We start from the raw sequence: 21,333 nt of genomic DNA on the forward strand, positions 1-21,333 counted from the left end.
TAATAAATGTTATATTGCTATTAGTTTTTTGATTTTCTAACTCAATTAGATGAATTTTAACACATTTTGCAAAATCAAATTAAAAATATGAAAAACACAACAGATGTAAAATAAAATATCACCATAATCGAGTCTAATGTGTCAAGCTAATTTATTATTTACTACCTTGCTGACATACGCATTGTCAAATGTAAAACTATGAATTTTACTCTCACAATTAAATTCTCTAACGATACTCACTAAAGCATAAAAATATAAGATGCATTATTAGAAAAATTCAATTACTTTAAAAGTAATAATTTTTTTTTTCCCATTATCTACATTTTATCTAGATAGCCTGCAATAGCAATTAAGCAATCTTTTCTGTTATTGCCCCTACATGTCAGATATCAATAATAAAATACCACTATATTTAATTTAAATAATTTATTATCAAGCTTTTTTTTTTTTTAATTGTTTAAAGCAATAACATCCGAACGAGGAACATTTCGAAAATAGTGTAAATACCAAGATTAGAGATATTGCTTTATAAACTTAGTCAAATGTTTACTTTCCACAATGTTAACTAGATATTCATCATTAGCTACGAACATTACTATACCTAAGCACATTGCCTATGACAATGGAATTAGCTTGTGAAACAAGAACTCGAATTTGCATCACCTGGGGACCGTAATTGGACTTGAGACTCATTATGATCCTAAGTTCCATGTTTGAAATAATATTTTTTGTAGTGTCGATTTAGGTTGGTCCTTTCGATATCTTTTTGTCAATCTAATCTTTGTTTTTTTTTTTTTTTTTTTTATGACAGGGGAACCCGCAACCACTATCTGGGTAAAACTCTCGAATTGACGCAATAGCCTACAAATCACGTCAGTCAAGTAAACCGCGTTAGGCAGGCCTGGTATCACATGCTCGATCAAAAAAGTGTTGATATGAGGAATCGAACTCGTGACCAAAAGCCTCCATATTTACCTACTCCACCAACTCGATCACCCCAAGAGGGGCATCTAATCTTTCTTTATAGTACTTGCATTGTGCTTCGTAATTTGACTTTTCGTCTAATCCATTTAAAATTGGAGTTAAAGCACATTTTGATGGACCAAGCCCAAAATCCACTTAAAAGCCCAGTTAAAACCCATTGCCCAAACAATTATCCGGGTGCACCACCCCAATATCCATGTGTTCAACTGTCCCCCAGACCCGATTTCAAACCGGTGAATTAGTGTTCTCCCTCTCTGGCCTCTTTCGACGCTGTTTTCATCATTTATCTGTTAAACCTAGAAGGTTCTGAGCATTTCTGTAAAGGGTTTTGTATCAAAAGGTACGATTTTTATCTCAACAAGTTAGTGTAATTTTTAATTTGAATTTCCAGTTGGTGTTTGAGATTCTTAGTGTAGTTTGAATTTATACCTTTCATTTGATGCATTTAGTTTCTTAAAAATATTAGGTATTTCAAATTCTTGCTTGACAGCAAATAATTAAGATGAATTTATAGATACCGTGCCTATTATTGTTGTTATAAAAAATTAGTATTCAATAAGCTGATAATATTTAATAATTAGTATTGAAATATGCAAAATTTATTCTTTCACGTTTTTGGTAAAGTTTAATATACATTTCAATTCTCAAAGGAGTCGAGATTATTTAGTTAATGCTTGCTGGATGTTGAAATTCTTAGTGTGGTTAGATTTGCTCAATTATGAAGATTTGTCATTGATGTATTGAAATTGTCTCGATGTGGAATTGAGATGGAAACTTCAAATGAAATTTGCGGTTGTATTCTGAAGTTTACAATTTATTTAATTGCTTTTTAATTTAAACATGTGAAGCTGCACTGCACTTTCATTATTGTTCGTGCTTTCAAGTTTCAGTATGCACTTTGAGCTTGATATCAGACTTTCATGTTTCATCACCATTTTTGGCATTCTTCAGTTTCTTTTCATTCTATAGAAGTTTGTCATTCTCTGAATTTGTTTGTACCTTGACAGAGAAATGTTTTCTCTGTCAATTGCTCTATTTATTCAGTAACTTCTGTTTTTACTTCTCAAAATTAGAGAAGGAAGCTTATGTGGTTAATCATTAACGGGGTTGCTTTTAGGTTTTGTTTTTCTTCTTGAAATTGTTTTTTTAAGTTTCTTGCTATTCAACTATTCACAGGTGACTTGTTTAGTTCTTTATGCATATTTTGTATGTTGTTTTACTATTGGATTGACTTTTGAGATTATAGATTTACATTGTGTTTGAGCCACATGATTTTGAAAGAATGTATTTTAGAATAGCAGATTGATATAGAATATCCGGTTAAAAAATGAGGAAAAGTTTTGGATTTGCGTGTAATATTATTTTATTAAAAAATGTGTGATTGAAATGATGTCAAATTACTATTTAAAAATGTATATTTTTGAAGGAATGTGGCTCAAACAGGCCTTAGTTCTGGAGAATTCTTATGAAAAAAATATAAAATTGAATGCACACTATGATTTGAGTCAGGTCTGAAAATCTTAGGTTCATCCCCGCAAACGTTAAATATGCTGTTTGACATGTAAACTTAACCATTAGTTTGATGATGGGGTGCTCAAAGTGGATTTAAAAATTGAAACCTTAGTGATTAAATCGAGACAAAATAAACTTGACTGTCCAACTTTAAATCTGGCCAAAATTTTATGACCAATTTCCCGTTTTGAGTACCCCTTCCTTTCAATCTGAGTTTGAGGGATCTTAGAGATTATACCTTTAAGTTCGTTTTGAGCAAGCCCTTATTAGCCTTTTTCTGTGTTGAGAATCCATTAAATATTATCATCATCATCATCATCATCATCTAATTGCAGTATCAGTATTCCCAAATCAGTTAACTTATTTCATCTACTGTTCCTCATATTCCTAAACTTGCTGCCATATGACTATCTTTTTTATAGTGTTCATAAATTGCATTTTGAATGATTCTTCATTCTTCTAATTGGTATATTATTGAGTTAATTGTTATGTTATAATTAATGTGCTGTGCTTCCTACCCTTTTCCTGCTTAGTATTGCGTTTTCTTATTTACGCTTTAAAGTTTAAAGATTAATAGGATTTTCTAATGTTATTGAAACATTTTTGCTTAATTACATATTAAATGTTAAGTATACTATTTTAATCTGGTGATTGTATTCATTCATTCCCTATGGCTTAGGGTCTTGTAAGAAGATTTAAAGATAAGCGAAAAATTTCATTTCATGTTTTAAAAGAAAGAACTATTTATAGAGATACACAAACATTCCTCGACCTGGTTCTCTATTCAATTCATCCTTATCCTTGTACGGGTTGATGAGAATTAAGTAATGATCATAGGTTAAAAAACTGATAGCTTGTAATCCCATGTATTCAGCGTCCATCAAGGGGATTAATGACTCATTCCTTCTTATGCAAACTGATGACTTACTGTACATTCCTTTAGCGTGTAAATTGATTGATTGGTTCTTTCCTTCTTTTGCAAGCTGATGGCCGAGGGCTCTTTCCCCCTTTGTGCTACCTTTTTATTTTCCTCTATAACTTTAATTTTGTTTTGATTATGTAATTTTGTCATGAATACTATTAACCGTAATTTTCTTATAAACCATAAAATTATTGTTTAATGTTCTGAATTGATAGGTGTTCTTATATTATTGTTGTAATAATTCACATGACACGAGGCTGTATTTGAGTGCCTATGTATATGAATTATGATTGAATGACGGTACAACGGTAATTTTTGACTATGCGTATCGAGGGGCAAACTCATCTTTGAGTTCAGGGAGACACTGTGTCACGAGTTGAATAGTTCCAGCAAATTTGGTGTGTTTTACTCTAATACATCTAGAATGTCAAACATAGTGTTTTAGTCTCTAATATATTCAGAGTACATTGGGTTAACCTGAATTTTTTTTCTATCGATACAGTAAAAAATGGCTGATTTGAGGACATGGGTTTCAGATAAACTGATGTCTCTTTTGGGGTATTCCCAACCAACTGTTGTTCAATATGTGATAACCCTATGTAAGTTTACTTTAAGGAATACCTTTATCACATACAATGCTTATATTATTTGTATGTGGAAGCTACTAGCCTACACATATTTTCATTGGATTTTTTTTGTTCTTCTCTAATTAATGCAGCTAAAAAGGCTTCATCGCCTTCTGAGATTGTCAATCAACTGATAGATCTCGGAGTCTCATCTTCTGATCAAACACATTTGTTTGCCCAAGAAATTTTCACTAGAGTTGAGCATAAGACTTCTGGACCAAATGTTAGTGCGTATTGGAGTTCTAGTATTCTTATAGATTCATATCACTAGATAGTATTATTCTCTCTTCGCATTGTTATTTATGTGGGGATTTGTATTAGCTATATCAACGACAAGAAAGGGAAGCGACAATTCTGGTGCGGAAGCAGAAGACTTACACACTTTTGGAGGACAATGATGACAATGAAGATACTGTTTCAGTGGCTCCCCAGCCAAAAAAGGAGGACTCTCGTAATAAAAAATTTAGGAAGAGGAAAGAAATTCATAATGACTCAGATGACGAGGCATATTCTTATACTTTTACTGCTATAGTTTGGCTTTGTTTCTTATTACTTATTAGTAAGCTTCTGCATAGGTGCTTATTGTATTAACAAGATACTTTGTTTTGATTGAATGTGATTGTGTAGGTAGTCGGAAATGGTGAAGAAGAAAGGCAAGTAAAAAGACGAACTCCAGAGGATGTAGATGATGCTTCTGAGGTACTTATATTTGTTTGTTTTCATTTTTAGAGAGCTATTTTATTTCAATAATCTTTCCTCAAAGAAGTTGCAAGAGATGTTAGACGGACTCTGATTCAGGTGTTGAGTTTGGACGTGTAATATTGGGCCTTCACATACCTGAATTTGAGGATTCACACACATATATGGAGAAGTACTCAGAATTTCTTACAGTCGTCATATTGTTGAAGATGGGCGGAAGTGTATAGGAAAAAAAAATCCAAAATAGAAACTAATGATATTTGAAAAAGTTTGTTCATGCAAATAATCAGACAGATAACCTATGGTATTCTCTGATTGGCACTTCCTTATATCAAGGGTCCATTGCATCACTGGTCCTGACAAGTACAGTGCATTTATTAGCCATGCTATAAAATATGCTTTATGATTTTTTCTCCTTTTTATTTCTTTGCCGCCATATCATTTCTGTTCTCCTTTTCTCTTGTTGTTATCTCCATAGTTCCCTCATATTGTATACTACTTCATTTGGCTGCAGTCAGAGGAAGAAATACTACGTGACCAGAGAGAGAGGGAGGAGTTAGAGCAGCATATCAGACAACGTGACACAGCTGGGACCAAGAAGGTAAAGAAAATGAGCTGAACTTATATTTCTTCTGTAGATATGCCACTGAGTGGTCCCTATTGAAGGTCTTCCAACTTCTCAATTGGCCTGGAGGTTTACTTCCTCCGCCGTATTCACGCTCGCAATCCAGTCTGCATGTTCCGAACATGCATTGCTCTATTATGCTATGCACATGGTTTACTTAATTAAAAAACCTGTCATGATTCTAAGTCATAAGATTAGCAATGTAGTTCCACTCGTCCATTGTCCAATTTGCATGTTCAGAAAATATATAGCTCTTTGTTACGCAGGATTTATTAAAATTAACCTGTCAACGTATACTTAAATTTGCACAATTCTATTTATGGTGTTTCTGTAGTTGCCAGCTCAAATGGTTTAGTGTTATGGATCCCAATTGCACCAGTTCTTTGTTGTCTCTTGGGCGTATTGCCTAACATTGACAATCCTGTATGTTTCAACTACTGTTCCTATTGTCCCTGTTCTGTCTGTTGATACGAGGAAAAAGTTTATTGTCTTTTCAATTGACTGAAACAATTTAGATCTTTTTGCTTATTGATTCTTAAGCTTATTGAATATGTAGATGAAGAAGTCAAACCTTGAATCCTTGGTGGCGGGTGTTAAGTATTTTAGTGTAACATCTTCGTGTCTGATTCTTCTCTTGCTTTCTATATGCCTAATTAATTTCCATTAATACTTTGCATCCTTTAATAATATAATCGCGATTATGGTGCCTTCTTAGATTGTCTGACTATAGTTTCCCAGAGGATATACCATCTGTTTGTATTTATCTAATTTTTCTACTCGTCTTTGTCTTTTTACAGTTGACTGAGACAAAGTTAACTAAGAATCAGGAAGGTAAACGATTGTCATCGTATTTTACATTTTTTTTGTTCTTATAGCTTGCATATCTCCATGCATAGTCATACTTTTCCCTATTTTTTTCTGAAGTTCTCTAGAATTTCTTTATTATTTTTATGTTGGTATGTTACATTAACCTTGTTATGTCTTAAATTAATAAAGTGACCTTTACTCAAGTGTCTGTAACACATTTTGCTTCCCTTGTCACTTAATACATCATCTCACCAACATTCCTGTTTTGTCAACTTTTCCTACTTACACAGCTCAAAACTCTGGTGATATTTTAAAGTTAGATGTCTTTATAATGCTTGAAATTATTCTTGATAAGCATATCTCATTTTATATTTGTTATTTATATTAATTTATGAAAATTCAATTGTTAAAAAGGCTGGATGGGTGGGCATTTGATCTCCTTGTTCAAACCTCGGAAAACCCAATAAATAATTCAAAAATTCATAAAAAAATTCAAAAAATTCTCGCAATGAACCATAAATCATCTTAAGAAGCTGCAATAAAACAAGTTAACAATGTTATATCTTAAAACTAACTTGGAACTAATGTGGAAGAAATCAGTGAAGTAGCAAATATTAAGTTGTTAAATTTTAAATGAAATAACCAAATTGATAATCCACTAGTAGAACTTAGAAAAAAAAAAAAAAAGAAGAAAGGAAATCTTCCATAAAATAAATGATCAACATTTTGTTTCTGTTTCATCATTTTCGATATTAATTTTGTTTCCCTTCTTTGTCCTCTTTTTTCACTTGCAATAATACTTTTCTCTTCCCATTCTTTATAAATGCTATGAAAACGTAGACAAAAGACATAAAATGATGAAAAAAATTGAAGTTACATGGGGTAGGTCTGCTGTCACAGGTGTTTACATAATGAAAGCTTCCTGCGAGGTGTGCCACAATGCATCAGCTTCGGCTGTTTTTTAATTCACTATCAATTGACTTCTTTGTTCAATTCATCTGTTTTCCTTACAGAAGAGGCAATCCGGAGATCTAATGCTTTGGAGGAAGATGATATGGGAGCTTTAAGGTTTGTCACTGCATTTTCTGATCAAATTTGATTTTACCAAGTATCTCTATTATTTGACCAGCACTACCTCTTTCTGTATTGCTTTCTTCCTTACATGAACTTTTTATGGTGCCATTTTTTTTAATTTCATTTTTTTTAATTTATTGTTTATTTGAATTATCATCAGAGTCATAGATAAATGATTAATTGTGGACATTGACAAGCGCTGAAGGACTAAGTTCACTGTGCTTGACAAAGTAAAAGGTGCTTAAGATAACTTGGTGAAATTGAAATTGATGGCTGGACGAACATCTCATAACAAGTTTGTCTGGTAGACAATCTGACCTTGTGAGTAGGGATGTAATGGGTGGAGGTATAAGAAAGAAAGTTAGTACATGATCAGTCTATGAAAACAGATCTTTCTTTGTGCTTTCAAATGGAGGGAGACCGGCGATTGGGATTGGAAACTTCAGAAAACCAAATTATTAATTACTCATAAGTGGTTGTGGGTAGTGATGTTTGTGGAAATAAGTTGAGGCATAGAATTGGTTGTGTTGGGTAAAAGTCTGATAAGGTCTTATGTCTGTTTTTATAACAAATGTTTTCTAATGCATAAAGCAAAAGGAAATTGTACTTATTTTGATTTATTGATAATATAAGAGATCTCAATTGACTTATCAAAGAAAAAAAAAAAAAAAAGAGATCTCAATTGGTTTCGCTGTAGGTATTCTCTGGTTCTCATGCCTGTCTATATATTTTGTTTTTCCAAAATTCCACTTCACTTAGGTTTCTGGAAGTCAATTTTTTAAACTAGGGATGCATACAGGCGTGGTGATAACTAGTTGACTACATCTGATTCTCAATATAGATTTTGTTCCCGCTGATTATCATTGTAGATTTTTATTAAATGGTGTCAAAATTTGGTTGTCCATTTCTACAAACCCAGTCTGCTTTCTCATTAGATCAAACATTTGATCGTAGCTATGCTATTTACTGAAGCTCTTACTAGTTATCTTCATTTCTATATCAGGAAAGTTTCAAGGCAAGAGTATTTGAAGAAGAGGGAGCAAAAGAAATTAGAGGAACTCAGGTATCATGAATATTACGACTATATTTTTCATTTATACAGTGAAATAATAAATGCTGTTATTTTCTTTATTCTTTGGTATATGAATCACTCTTTGCGTATCTCAGAGATGATATTGAAGATGAGCAATACTTATTCGACGGTGTGAAGCTGACTGAAGCTGAATATCGTGAACTAAGGTAAAGTAAATCTTCTGTTGTCATATAAAACAAATTAACAGTTTAGCATATATTTGACGCTTTTTACAACCAGCAGTTACTTTTTATTACCTTTTGCTGTGCTAGAAAGCTGCTCCTTATACTAATTTAACATATTAGCCTCCGTTTTGGCTGACAATTTATAAATGGATACATCAATTTCAAACGCACATTCATAACTACTACTTATTAATCACCCATACATTTCGTGTGACATACTACTAATCCTCTTTATAAATTTACCAAAGGGAGATTTAGTACGATCATAAAAGAAATGGTAGTTTTTTGGATTCAAATAGTCAACTATGTAAATGAAAATAATAAAAATCTAAAATGGTCATCTTTAAAAATTCCCCTACTTGACTTCTGCTCTTGTTGATATAATTTCCGTATCTTGTTACTTCATTTATCTGGATAGTAAAGCATCAGATTCTATGAATTTAAAATATTTTCCCTATATGGTTTCTATATTTCAAGCTGAATATGAAATCATGTTAGTATCTTGGAGTTTTAATTATGGCTGCGTAAATTTAAAGAAATAACACGTGATAGTAATTTTCAGTAGCCCATCCTATTGCTTTGTTGACGCCCCCAAGAAATGAAGAAACTAGACTATTATGAATGCTTAGGAGAGGTATTATAACTAGGACATAGTTGCCGTAAGGATGACAAAAGTGGAAGGAAATTCTATTGTATATTTGCTGTAAACAAGATGATATTAATGCATAGTGTATGTATTATTTTCATTCATTTAGTTGTTCATACATTATAAGCACTTAAAAGTGGTTGGTATTGCTTGTAAGGTAAATGGAGCTTAATAAGCTGTTATTGAAAACTAGGCACCTAACTTAAACTTTTTTTTGAAACAATTATAAGAACTTTTAATTCATCAAACAAGTTCCTCTGTTTGGGCTTCCAAATCTGAACCTTTACTGGTTGGCAGGGTTTTCAACTCAATCTAGTAGCCTGTCTATTAGGTGAAATAAATGTATAGTTCTGAAATATATAATGATATAGATCTTTTAAAGTACTTGGTGATTATAAGCACCTATTTTAAGCATCACAAATGAGCTCTTAGTCATTTTCTATTTAAAGAATACATTGATTTTCTTGCATTGTGAGTATTATTCAACTCTACAAAGTTCCATCCTGTACTTATTTGTAACGACCCAAATTTTTGAATTCAAATTGCTATTAAAAGTTTCATTAAAATTTTAACGACGTGGCATGCAATTATGTAAAGATAATTTACTTAATGTTATACAGAAAATTTTCATATTCTTTATTTATAAAAGAAAAGACTGATTTTTCCACACCATATCTTATTCTTATATGTTTGAGAAGATCAAATTAAATTTAATCTATAAATTAAGAGTTAGGGATGTAACTCGGTGCAGGTTTTAAAAATTTTAATTTAATTTCTATCGTCTTTATTTTCAGTAAATTAGGTTGGTCGTAACAAGATGAATAAAATTATTATTATTATTATTATTATTATTATTATTATTATTATTATTATTATTATTATTAAAAGAAAAGACTGATTTTTCCACACCATATCTTATTCTTATATGTTTGAGAAGATCAAATTAAATTTAATCTATAAATTAAGAGTTAGGGATGTAACTCGGTGCAGGTTTTAAAAATTTTAATTTAATTTCTATCGTCTTTATTTTCAGTAAATTAGGTTGGTCGTAACAAGATGAATAAAATTATTATTATTATTATTATTATTATTATTATTATTATTATTATTATCCCATGAGATAAAACCCTTGATGGTGCCTTTGCACATTTGCCTTTGACTCTAAAGAAACCCCTTCAGTTGCTATACTTGTTTTTGGGTGCTTTTAAAGTAGATACTTTATGTAGACATGAACTTGTTTTTTCATTGTAGTTGCCTCACATCTGTTTGGTTAAAATATGCTTCCATTGGTAATACTTCAGTGGAGGTTTTACTGTGAGAACATATGGCAAATCATATTAATTTATTCTGTTTGTTGATTTTTTGCGAATTCATTTCTAAGTATTACTTTCATGTTATGATATCTGAATTAATGGAATCATCATTGTTTTTATGATAAATATCAAGAATGTCATTCCATGCATCTATTTCATAAACGTCAAGGAAAATTGGATAGACTTATCAAAGACTTCTTATTTGACAGATATAAGAAAGAGATATATGAGCTTGTCAAGAAGCGGACCGAAGAGTCTGATTACACAGATGAGGTGATTAACTTTCTTATCATTTGTATTATTAGATTTCTTCTTATTGTTCTCTAACAGTAACTCTATTGTTTCTTTTGTCACTTGCCTATAAAATGTGTATATAATTTCAAGTATGTAGCAAATAGTATAAGGCTTTGTTTGTCTACCATTTTTCCACATTCTACCACATTATTTTTTTTAAAGTACTCATTTTCAACTACACATTCTTCATTAAAATAATATTACACGTAAATAAAAAAAAATTCCTTCTTTTTTAACCACGCATTTTAACATCAATCACTATTCCATAATACATTACCTTCAAATAATGGGGCACAAACAAGCACTAATATGAACCTGTGCGGAAGTACTCTTCCTCTTCTTTTCCCTGATTTATTGTCCTAATGGTACACTTACGAAATAAAGACCATTTCTGAAATTTTTGGGCATGGATGGAGGTGCTTTCTTTATTCTACTTCAGGGATTAGGTGTTGCCTTCAAATTTTCATTTCAGAATGGCATGGATCTTGAAGGATCAATTTATTTTGTTTAAAGAATAAGGAAAAATGAGGAGCTTTCTGGGTGTAATTAAGTCCTGGTTATCCAAGTGTTCTTCCATCTTTCTGTTCCTTGTTCCTACTGATTACTGAATACATTTGTTGATCCCTTTCATGGAGTGCAGTATAGGATGCCTGACGCTTATGATGTGGAAGGCGGCATAAATCAAGAGAAGAGATTCGCCGTGGCATTGCAGCGTTATAGGTCAGTTACATTCTTAAGAATGGTGTAATAGATGCTTCCAACTACATCTACTGCTAACATGCACACACGAATCCATACAACATATGCGCAGTCAGAGACTCCAGATGCACTATAGATTTGATAGTTATATATGACTTTCCGCTTTACCTCTTCCAGGGATACGAATGCAGGAGACAAGATGAATCCATTTGCAGAACAAGAAGCATGGGAAGATCATCAGATTGGTAATTCTTGTTTGTTCATTTGACACTCAGTTTTGAATGGTCAACCTAGAGTTTTTAACTTCTAAGCAACTAATTTAATGATTATTATATTACAGGAAAAGCTACTCTTAATTATGGGTCTAAAGATAGGAAGCTGAAGTCTGATGATTATCAGTGAGTTTTAAAGTTTATTGCTTACTCTAGTCTATGTCGTGTTAAGTTGTTTGTACGCGCATCTACTCCCACACACAACATAATCGATGTGTGCATGCAGTGATGGTACAAGTATACAATATCAAATGCTTATCTGCCTTTGATAATCTATAAGCTTGATTTCCTGAAACTAATAGGAGTTAGAAGTGTTATGAATCCGTGGGTGCTAATTCTAAATTGCTTTCCTTTTTCTTTGGGAAGGTTTGTGTTTGAAGACCAAATAGAGTTTATAAAGGCAACAGTTATGGATGGTGTTAACGTAAGTACAACAACTTATATATAATATGATAATATGTTATTTTAGGTAAGTCATTACACCTCTTTTAAAATGATTTCTCTTTGATATGCAGGTTGACCAAGAGTCATCTATTGAGTCGCCAGACTCGTCTTCTGCCAAGACAGCATTTGAAAAACTTCAGGTGTGTACTTATGCGCCTCTTTCTATGTGGAAGGCCAAGTTGATTTGACACCTGCACTTGTAGACACTGTTGTTTAGGTATATGGTAGATTGGTAGATAAATTTGAAGGATGCAAAAGATGAAGCTTGCAGAAAAAAGCTGATTGAAAGCAATTAGCAAATACCATAAATTGAACTTTAACTGATGAAACTGGCTTTTGGAAACTATTTTATTCTTGTCTTAAAAAGTTCCAAGGATTTGGTTTGGTTTACTGCATGCTTTATCTGTCGATTATATTTTATCAATTTGAAAAGATTTTGAGATTTAACGATATAGAGGATAACAGAATTAAAAGAAGTTTCAGTTTTCGGTAATGATCTAGGCAACACAAATTATGGGTGCTCTATGGTTAATCAACTTAAAGCCCTGTTTGAGCTGCATTCTTTCAAAAAAAAAAAAAAAAACACATTCTTAAGTAGTTATTTGACATTATTTCAATCACACATTCTTCAGTAACGTAATATTACACGCAAATCCAAAACCTTTCCTCATTTTTTAACCACACATTTTTTATCAATCTACTATTCCAAAATACATTCTTTCAAAATAATGTGGCTCAAACATATACTAAATGATAAGATTCTCTTAGCAGTCCACCTCAGAAAAGATAATTCCAAATAATGTTATGCATGATAATGAACTTCAAGAGTGGTTAGGATCCTGTTACTCTATAGCTCTTTGACAAACTTTGCTTATTTTCTTTAATTATTACCTGAGTAGCATATAGAACTTAAGTAGTGTTGGAACTTCATTCAAGTGGACAAAAGTGGTTGGAGTTTGGTGTTTGATTGATGTAGCATTAAATATCTCTGACCTTTTTCATTGTCCTATTTCAGCAAGACAGACAAACCCTACCAATTTTTCCCTATAGGGATCAGTTGCTTCAAGCTATTCATGATCATCAGGTTCCTTGAACTCCTTGCAGTCTTGTATAATTTATGTCAATTAATGTACTCTACAATTCCTGATAATTATTTGATTGGTGGTAAACACAGGTTCTTGTTATTGTTGGAGAGACAGGGTCTGGAAAGACTACTCAGATACCTCAGTACCTCCATGAGGCTGGGTATACTAAGCGTGGAAAAGTAAGAGGTNCCCCCCCCCCCCCCAAGTTTCTGTTTTAACAGAATATAAAAAATATTGCTTCTCTAGTATTTTAGTATTGTGGTTCTTCATTTAAAAGAATTTAGCAGATAATTGTCTTTGCATTATGTCCATTCTCATGGAACTATGGAGACAAAATTGTGTACCTTGCTTATGCAAATTGCAAAGATGTTATAGGACTAAGAGCTTTGGTCCAATCAGATTGGCAAAATTAAAGAAGATTGATTTGCTAAAGGAATGATTTAAATTGTCATGTAAATTTGTTGTTTCTGGGTTCAAAAAGGTATTCATAATTTTGCCAAAATGAATGATTCGAAATATTTTGTGTATTCGTTTATGGGCTAAGAAAGGCATGTTAATTTGCGATCCTAATGTATGTTAGTTTATAATTTAATTACTTGCCATGTTTTTATGATCAACTTTGTCTTTCCTAGACTGCTCACAAGTTCTCCCCCCATTTCCCCCCATTGTTGCCTTCACATGTTAATGTTGTTGTAGCATGTGTTTCTGTTTCCAGATATCAATTGACACTCTACATAGTGCAATATTTTTATTTAAAAAACTGAATATTCTTTTTAACTTGTAAAATATGTTGACATACATAATTTATGAAAAGTTTGTATTAGAATATAATAGTACTCCTTTTTTTTCGCAATTATATTCGAAATTGGACCCTGAGTATTCATTTCAGCAAACTATAGTCTGAACAAGTATGCTGAAGAAGTTAATACTCAAGAAAGTGTATTTTGGACGAGTGATGTTTTCATGGGCCTTCCTACGAGGGAATTTGTATTCCCCCATTTGGGCAGACAGTAGTTTTTCATTTTTGTATACTGGGCTTCCATCTAAAATGTTGAGAAATAATAACTCTTGATATTGCAAGATCTGGGGATCATGTGACTAGTTAACTATTATATTTCATTTACCTAGGCAAATTAGCTTGTGAATTGGAGCCTACTCTTGAATCGTGTTTACATTTGATGGAACAACAATTAATGCATGATGCATCTTTACTTACACAACATTCTTTCTTATGAATTTAAAAAAGTTTTGGAGTTTTTATAGCCAACAGCTATTCTGAAGTAAATGGAACTTCGTTGGCTGACACCCATAACATTTCTGTGACAGATCGGATGTACCCAGCCACGTCGTGTAGCTGCTATGAGCGTTGCTGCTCGAGTATCTCAGGAAATGGGTGTTAAACTTGGACATGAGGTGTGCTTTCTGTATTTGCCAAATGGCTGTTTTAGGTGGTTTTTGATACCTGCTTAATGAACTGGTTCATTGACTGAAATGCATCCATCAAACTGCCACCGCTAAAATATTTTGCCTTTAGCTATAAAACTGCAATCTCGGGGCCAAGACACTGGAATTTCAATGGGCATCACCTGCGGTTTACTCACATGCATTGATAATGATACTGCTTGTTGAATGTCATGCATAAGCTCTTGTATATAAAGTATTGCATGATTTTGTAATATATTTTTGCTCGGGTCAGAAAACTGCTTTTTCCTTGAACTTATAGGCATTCTCGCAGATGGTCCGTGAAATTTAAAATGTCAATTTCTAGTCACTAAAGTTTATAACGTTTGCCCCGGTAGTTACTCAAATGGATTCAGTGTGTCCAAACTAACAGTGATGTCGAATATGCTCACTTAATGATTATGTGGTGTAACCATGGACATTAATTTGTCCAACTCAATGTTATTTTTATGAACTAAATTGTTTTTAATTTAGCAATGTCTATATTGTTTTATTTGGTCAATGTCTATATTGTTTTATTTGGTCATATAAACACTGGTTGATTATAGGTGGTTTGAAGAGAGCAAACCATGGTTTTTTGGGCAATTGACATCCACGATCACGCCACATATACACACTATTAGCCAAATCAGGCTCGCCATTAATGTCTGTGGATGAAATCGATTTCAGTGACTAATGCAGTAAAGAATATAAAGTACAGTGACTAAATATTGACAGTTTAAAGTTAAAAGACCATTTGCAAGTATGCTATAAGTAGGGTTTGTAACTGTATTTTGCGCACAATTTTTGGATTCATTTCATTTGGTTGCCTTGTTCATGGTACGTTATTTGGGGTTTGCTTGCTGGAACGGTGTTGATATCAGTTGCTATGCAGTGGTAACTACTATCATTTCCTTTTTTCAGGTTGGCTACTCCATTCGTTTTGAAGACTGCACTTCTGAAAAGACAGTTTTGAAATATATGACAGATGGAATGTTATTGAGGGAATTTCTTGGTGAACCAGATCTAGCAAGTTACAGGTTTGTGCCAGATTTCATGAGTGAGAATGCTATGATTTCGTGAATTAGTTAACTGACTGTTAATGAAAAATTCTTCAGTGTAGTGATGGTGGATGAGGCCCATGAACGAACGCTTTCAACGGACATTTTATTTGGATTGGTTAAGGCAAGTAATCAGTTAGATCCCTTTCGTTTTTAATTCTTTTCTAGGGAGAATGCATGCTTTTAGTTCATGTTTAGGGTATTGAATCAAAAAAGCAGAAGTGCAGTTTAACGGACATGCGAAATTTGAGTTTTCCTAAACTTCTATTGGCCTACCATTTGTTTACAAATAGCTCTGGTGCCATACCTGTCAAATTATATAGGCGCTGACCTTTATTTTTGCATATTCGAGGAGTCCTTGTCATGGAGGAAATTGATTTTTCCTATTTATGTCTCTGTCTTGTACTGTGGTAGTACTTGTCTACAGTTTAGTTGTTTGCTGTCTCACTCAGCTGCTTCTCGTGTGATAGGATATTTCACGGTTCCGTCCTGACCTCAAATTGCTCATTTCGAGTGCCACTCTTGATGCGGAGAAGTTCAGCGATTATTTTGATTCTGCTCCTATTTTCAAAATACCTGGAAGGCGTTTTCCTGTTGAAATACATTATACCAAGGCACCAGAAGCTGATTATTTGGATGCTGCAATTGTCACTGCTTTGCAGATCCATGTAACACAGCCGCCGGGTGATGGGGATATATTAGTCTTCTTAACTGGGCAAGAGGAGATTGAAACTGCCGAGGAGATTCTTAAGCATAGGACTAGAGGATTTGGCACAAAAATAGCAGAGCTCATCATATGTCCGATTTATGCAAATTTACCAACAGAGCTGCAGTCAAAAATATTTGAACCCACTCCTGAAGGGGCACGCAAAGTTGTCCTAGCTACAAATATTGCTGAAACGTCATTGACAATAGACGGGATCAAGTATGTCATTGATCCAGGATTTTGTAAGATGAAGTCTTATAATCCACGGACAGGAATGGAATCATTGTTGGTCGCTCCAATCTCAAAGGCCTCAGCTAATCAGCGAGCAGGTCGATCTGGGAGAACAGGTCCTGGGAAGTGCTTCCGGTTGTTCACTGCATATAATTTCTATAATGATTTGGATGACAATACTGTCCCAGAAATACAGAGGACCAACTTGGCTAATGTTGTCCTCACTCTCAAGAGCCTTGGCATTAATGATCTGCTGAACTTTGACTTTATGGATCCACCACCATCTGAAGCTTTGCTGAAGGCCCTGGAAATGCTTTATGCTCTGAGTGCACTTAACAAGAACGGTGAGTTGACAAAAGTAGGTAGAAGGATGGCAGAATTTCCCCTTGATCCTATGCTATCCAAGATGATCGTGGCTTCTGACAAATACAAATGCTCTGATGAGATCATATCTATAGCGGCCATGCTATCTGCTGGAAATTCTATCTTCTATCGGCCTAAGGACAAGCAAGTGCATGCTGACAATGCCCGCTTGAATTTTCACATGGGAAATGTTGGAGATCACATTGCACTGCTCAATGTTAGTGTGTAGCATTTCCTCTGCTGTTTCGTTCATTCTGTTTTGTTTGATGTAGAAACATGACACGTACATACTTGTATTCTTTTTCCCTCGCAATATATGCCTATAATTGTGATCCTTTTATTACTTGCACTATCTCAGGTTTATAGCTCTTGGAGGGAAACCAACTTTTCAACTCAATGGTGTTATGAGAATTATATTCAAGTACGTTTGGGTAGTTTAGTTTTGCCTTCTTCTATGTATGTTTAAGTAAAATGTACTATATTTTTGGGTGATTTATCGCAGTTGCAACTATGATGTTCTGGTACTTCTGGATTTGTTGATTAAGAATCTCAGATGATACGAGGCTGTCAACAATGCCTTGACTTGATTTACGTTTGTATATAACTTTTAACTGTGTAAAAATGTGACATGTTGGAACATTAAAATGGAAAGAGGTGGAATTAAAAAACATTAATACATGGAATTTCAGAGGTAAGGAAACAAGACTCTTTGTTTGTTCATTCTAATAATTTTAAAAATGAAACTTTTTTATATAATTTTTTTGCTTGGTCTATTGCCAAAATCAACTATTATGGGAAATTTAGAATCCTGAGATGTTAATGATTTTCATATAACACCAAGCCTTATTCCCAGTGAATATGTCTTTGATTTCTTATTCCAGGTCAGAAGCATGAAGAGAGCTAGAGATATACGGGATCAACTTGAAGGGCTGTTGGAAAGGGTTGAAATTGATTTGACGTCAAACCTCAATGATCTCGACGCAGTAAAGAAAGCCATAACATCAGGGTTTTTCCCCCACTCAGCAAGGCTGCAAAAGAACGGATCATATAAAACTGTTAAACACCCCCAGACTGTTCACATTCACCCCAGCTCTGGTTTAGCCCAGGTAGAAATATTATAATTATTTAAGTCATAATAATATATATATTTTTCTGTTCAGGTAGTAACAGAAGATGTTCAGAAATTTTGTACAAGTCTATTCTGTGATTGCAAGGACTCTGATCCTTCCTAAAAAATATTTATTGCATGTTTGCAATCACTAGGACTGTCTATTGAACTCAGTCGTCTCATAGCTAGATTACTATCTCATATTAGAACTAGCATAGAGTGAGTGCGAGCAAGGCTGGTTTGAGCAGTTATTTGAAACCAGAATAAATGTCTAGCCAAAGCTTTATTAAGTCCATTTTCCTTAAGTTTGCTATAAAGTTGAAGTTAACAATAAAGACCTTAATACACAAATATTACGTTCATGTATCAGGTTTGCGTTGAAATTTATCTACATAAGCTGTATAATTGTTGCTTTAAATGATAAATTAAGCTAGGAAGCTAAATATCGTGAACCAACAAATAGGCAGTGTTGATGATTTTTTCCCTACTCTTGCTAGGTTCTCCCAAGATGGCTTGTCTACCATGAATTGGTTTTAACGACCAAGGAGTACATGCGACAGGTATTAATTTTTCCACTTTCCCTTAATTATATATATCCCCTGGTATACTATATTTGCAGGTTTGTTATTCTAGGGTTCATATGAGGAATTTGACATGCAGGTGACAGAACTAAAACCGGATTGGCTGGTGGAAATAGCTCCTCACTATTATCAGTTGAAGGATGTGGAAGACCGTAAGCAGGCTCTCTCTCCCTCCCTCCCCCTTTGTGTGTGACTGCGCGCGTGCGTGCACGTGTGTTTTCATGTTCATATTTGTAGTTTAGGAAAGAAATAGCTGCCTTCTTTACCATATTTCAGTGTTATGACAATTATATTATTATATGATAATGCTATTACACCAGAACTGAGATGGGTTTTCTCTATATATCTGTTCAAATTTACCCCGTGATTTTGGACAAGGGCTGAATACCACCCTATGATTTTGAAATGAGCAATTGATTCCCAAGTGGTTTCTTAACTCTTGATCTGCTGACCATGAACATAAATGATTTTAGTATCCCACCATAATTAAATTTTTGATCCCTTGAAAGAGTTGTCCTGGTTAAGGTTAGTAGCAAGTTAATAAGACCACGAGAGATGCAACTGCTGCTGGTATGACGTAATTTTTCAACACAATAATAGAATTTTTTTTATAAATTATATACCTATGAAACAAAATAGTTGAAACTAATTTGAATCTGAAGAGAAAGTGTGTGCATGACAACTCTTGCCAACACTGTTGGCACACGGACACCAGCCTCCACCACTTTGAGCTTACCACTTTCATCATCACCACAAAATGTAGAACATTCCTCAAACCTGTTGGCTGCAGATTGTATATTCTGTATCTTCTTTTTGGTTTTTGAGAATAACCTCCAAGAACTCCATAACTACTCTCCTCCAGCCATAAAAAAGAGTTCCACTCTTATTACTCCCCCTGCACCCTACCCCAACCTAAAAAAAAGGAGAAGAAGAAGAACAAAAAAGAAAAGGGATATTCCCATTCTGTCATCTGCATTTTAAAAAAACCAAGTGAAACCTGAAAGTATTTCAGTGTTCTCATGGTTTTAGGTCCTATCTCATGGGATCCTGCTCAAACATTTGCACCAACCCGATGTTCTTGTCCGTCCAAGATATTACCTAGAAAGATTTGATATATTATATCTGAATAAGACTGAAATAATTGATTTATTTCTTGATTACTTAGAAACATAGATGGTGATGGTTGTATTACCACATAGAGGGAGGGAGGTTTTTATTTTTCATTTGAAGTGGATTATAGGTACTGGTGTTGAGTTAGTGGTGGGGGAAGCGGGTTATGTAGAAGTGGCTTTTTGATTTGTCACTGTTGGGATGGGAGATGGTTGGCATGAAAAGGAGTTGAATTTAATGCTGTGCCAGATATGTTCTCGGACCATAACCCTTAATTAAAAAACTATTTTCCCATCTGGAGACATTCAAGTCATTTTTGTTGAAACATGCATATGCTTTCTATGCCTGTTAATTTGCAAGCCAATTTAATTGGATCAGAAATCTGCTGTTGGGCTCATCAAGTATGTCTTAGTAACTTCTTTTTTTTTTTTTTTTAATAAATAATTTGAATTTGAATGCCAGAAACATTAATATTCATTTATGTTAGACAATTTGGTAAAATTTTAAATTCTTTTGCAAACCATACATATTCGCATTGGTGCTATGACTTATTTCTAAATACTTGTCTCTGCAGTGGCATCGAAGAAAATGCCTCGTGGAGAGGGTCGGGCATCTAAGGATTGAAAATTGTTTCTTGCTATTCTATGACTGAAGCCTGGTGTTATTCTGGCCAATGCAATTATGGAGAAGGTTGGTTGCAATATAATTGGTTGATCTACTGACACGAGTTCAGGTAAGAATTCTGTAAATACAATTTTGTAGGTTCGTGGTTGAGCCGGAGGGAATCAATACATTACATTCATCTCGATTCAAGATCGCATTTGTATGTGAATATTATAGTCGTTGGATCCTAAACCATTGTAAGCTATGTTTCCCCCATTTTCTTTCCTGGGGTCGCTTGTATTATAGTAGAAATTGGGATTTTCTTGTTGTAAGTGAATTAATTGCAGTATTGATTTATACTAACAATTTTCCTATGGCTGAGTTCATTGACATGTTTTTATCGTCGTCAGTGTCCCTTGCAAGTTTATATTTAGGATAACGTCGTATCTGCATTGCTATAAAATTGACAATGTGAAAATTTTCTAAGAATGAGATTGGCAAATTGAAAAATAGCCCCCTGAATGTTTTATTACATTTGACGAAAGAAAGTTCTTCACTTATTGAGTGCATCAGACATTCAGACTCGATCTCCTACCCATTATGGGTGTGACAACATGTAGTGTTGCGATGTCAACAATGAGCTATGACGTGACAACACCACATTTTGCAATATTCACAGTTGGTATTATGACTTCTGCTCATTGTGAACAAGAGATCAAATCCGTGATTGTTGTTTTGAAACTTTGCTCATATTTCTTATAAAAACTGAACTTCGGTCGAGTTACACAAGTTTAATGTGCCTATATATTTATTGCAACTTTTTGTTTGATGTTTGCTTGCTTCATCCATGGCTACTCTTTCCTCATGCTTA

The 21,333-nt window shown here is 33.7% G+C and overlaps 1 protein-coding gene across 2 annotated transcripts; it reads left to right on the plus strand.

The window, feature by feature from the left end:
• Positions 1 to 1,171: 1,171 nt before the first annotated feature.
• Positions 1,172 to 20,848, plus strand: LOC111374847 (pre-mRNA-splicing factor ATP-dependent RNA helicase DEAH1). Of its 2 annotated transcripts, XM_022997592.1 has the most exons (27): positions 1,173 to 1,324; positions 3,921 to 4,017; positions 4,137 to 4,267; positions 4,366 to 4,548; positions 4,672 to 4,743; positions 5,258 to 5,344; positions 6,166 to 6,199; positions 7,189 to 7,243; positions 8,253 to 8,312; positions 8,417 to 8,488; positions 10,675 to 10,738; positions 11,400 to 11,479; positions 11,636 to 11,703; positions 11,799 to 11,856; positions 12,097 to 12,154; positions 12,246 to 12,314; positions 13,190 to 13,258; positions 13,349 to 13,438; positions 14,586 to 14,672; positions 15,624 to 15,739; positions 15,818 to 15,884; positions 16,231 to 17,277; positions 17,419 to 17,481; positions 17,942 to 18,166; positions 18,666 to 18,728; positions 18,829 to 18,901; positions 20,434 to 20,848. In XM_022997592.1, the coding sequence occupies exons 2-27, from the start codon at positions 3,927 to 3,929 to the stop codon at positions 20,481 to 20,483; spliced, it is 3,132 nt and encodes a 1,043-aa protein (XP_022853360.1). In that variant the 5' UTR covers positions 1,173 to 1,324; positions 3,921 to 3,926; the 3' UTR covers positions 20,484 to 20,848. The 2 variants fall into 2 exon arrangements, with proteins under 2 accessions (XP_022853361.1, XP_022853360.1); XM_022997593.1 differs by lacking the exon at positions 17,419 to 17,481 and having other exon boundaries at positions 1,172 to 1,324.
• Positions 20,849 to 21,333: the final 485 nt, after the last annotated feature.

This window comes from Olea europaea, unplaced genomic scaffold (assembly GCF_002742605.1).
Source record: "Olea europaea var. sylvestris unplaced genomic scaffold, O_europaea_v1 scaffold1300, whole genome shotgun sequence".
NCBI lineage: Eukaryota > Viridiplantae > Streptophyta > Magnoliopsida > Lamiales > Oleaceae > Olea > Olea europaea.

Bases quoted from the DNA above. Each gene is read 5' to 3' on its own strand.
- LOC111374847 (XM_022997592.1), top strand. From the start codon at position 3,927: ATGGCTGATTTGAGGACATGGGTTTCAGATAAACTGATGTCTCTTTTG. The intron at 10,739-11,399 runs GTGATTAACTTT...CATGGAGTGCAG, and splicing joins AGTCTGATTACACAGATGAG to TATAGGATGCCTGACGCTTA. The intron at 18,167-18,665 runs GTAGAAATATTA...TACTCTTGCTAG, and splicing joins CCAGCTCTGGTTTAGCCCAG to GTTCTCCCAAGATGGCTTGT.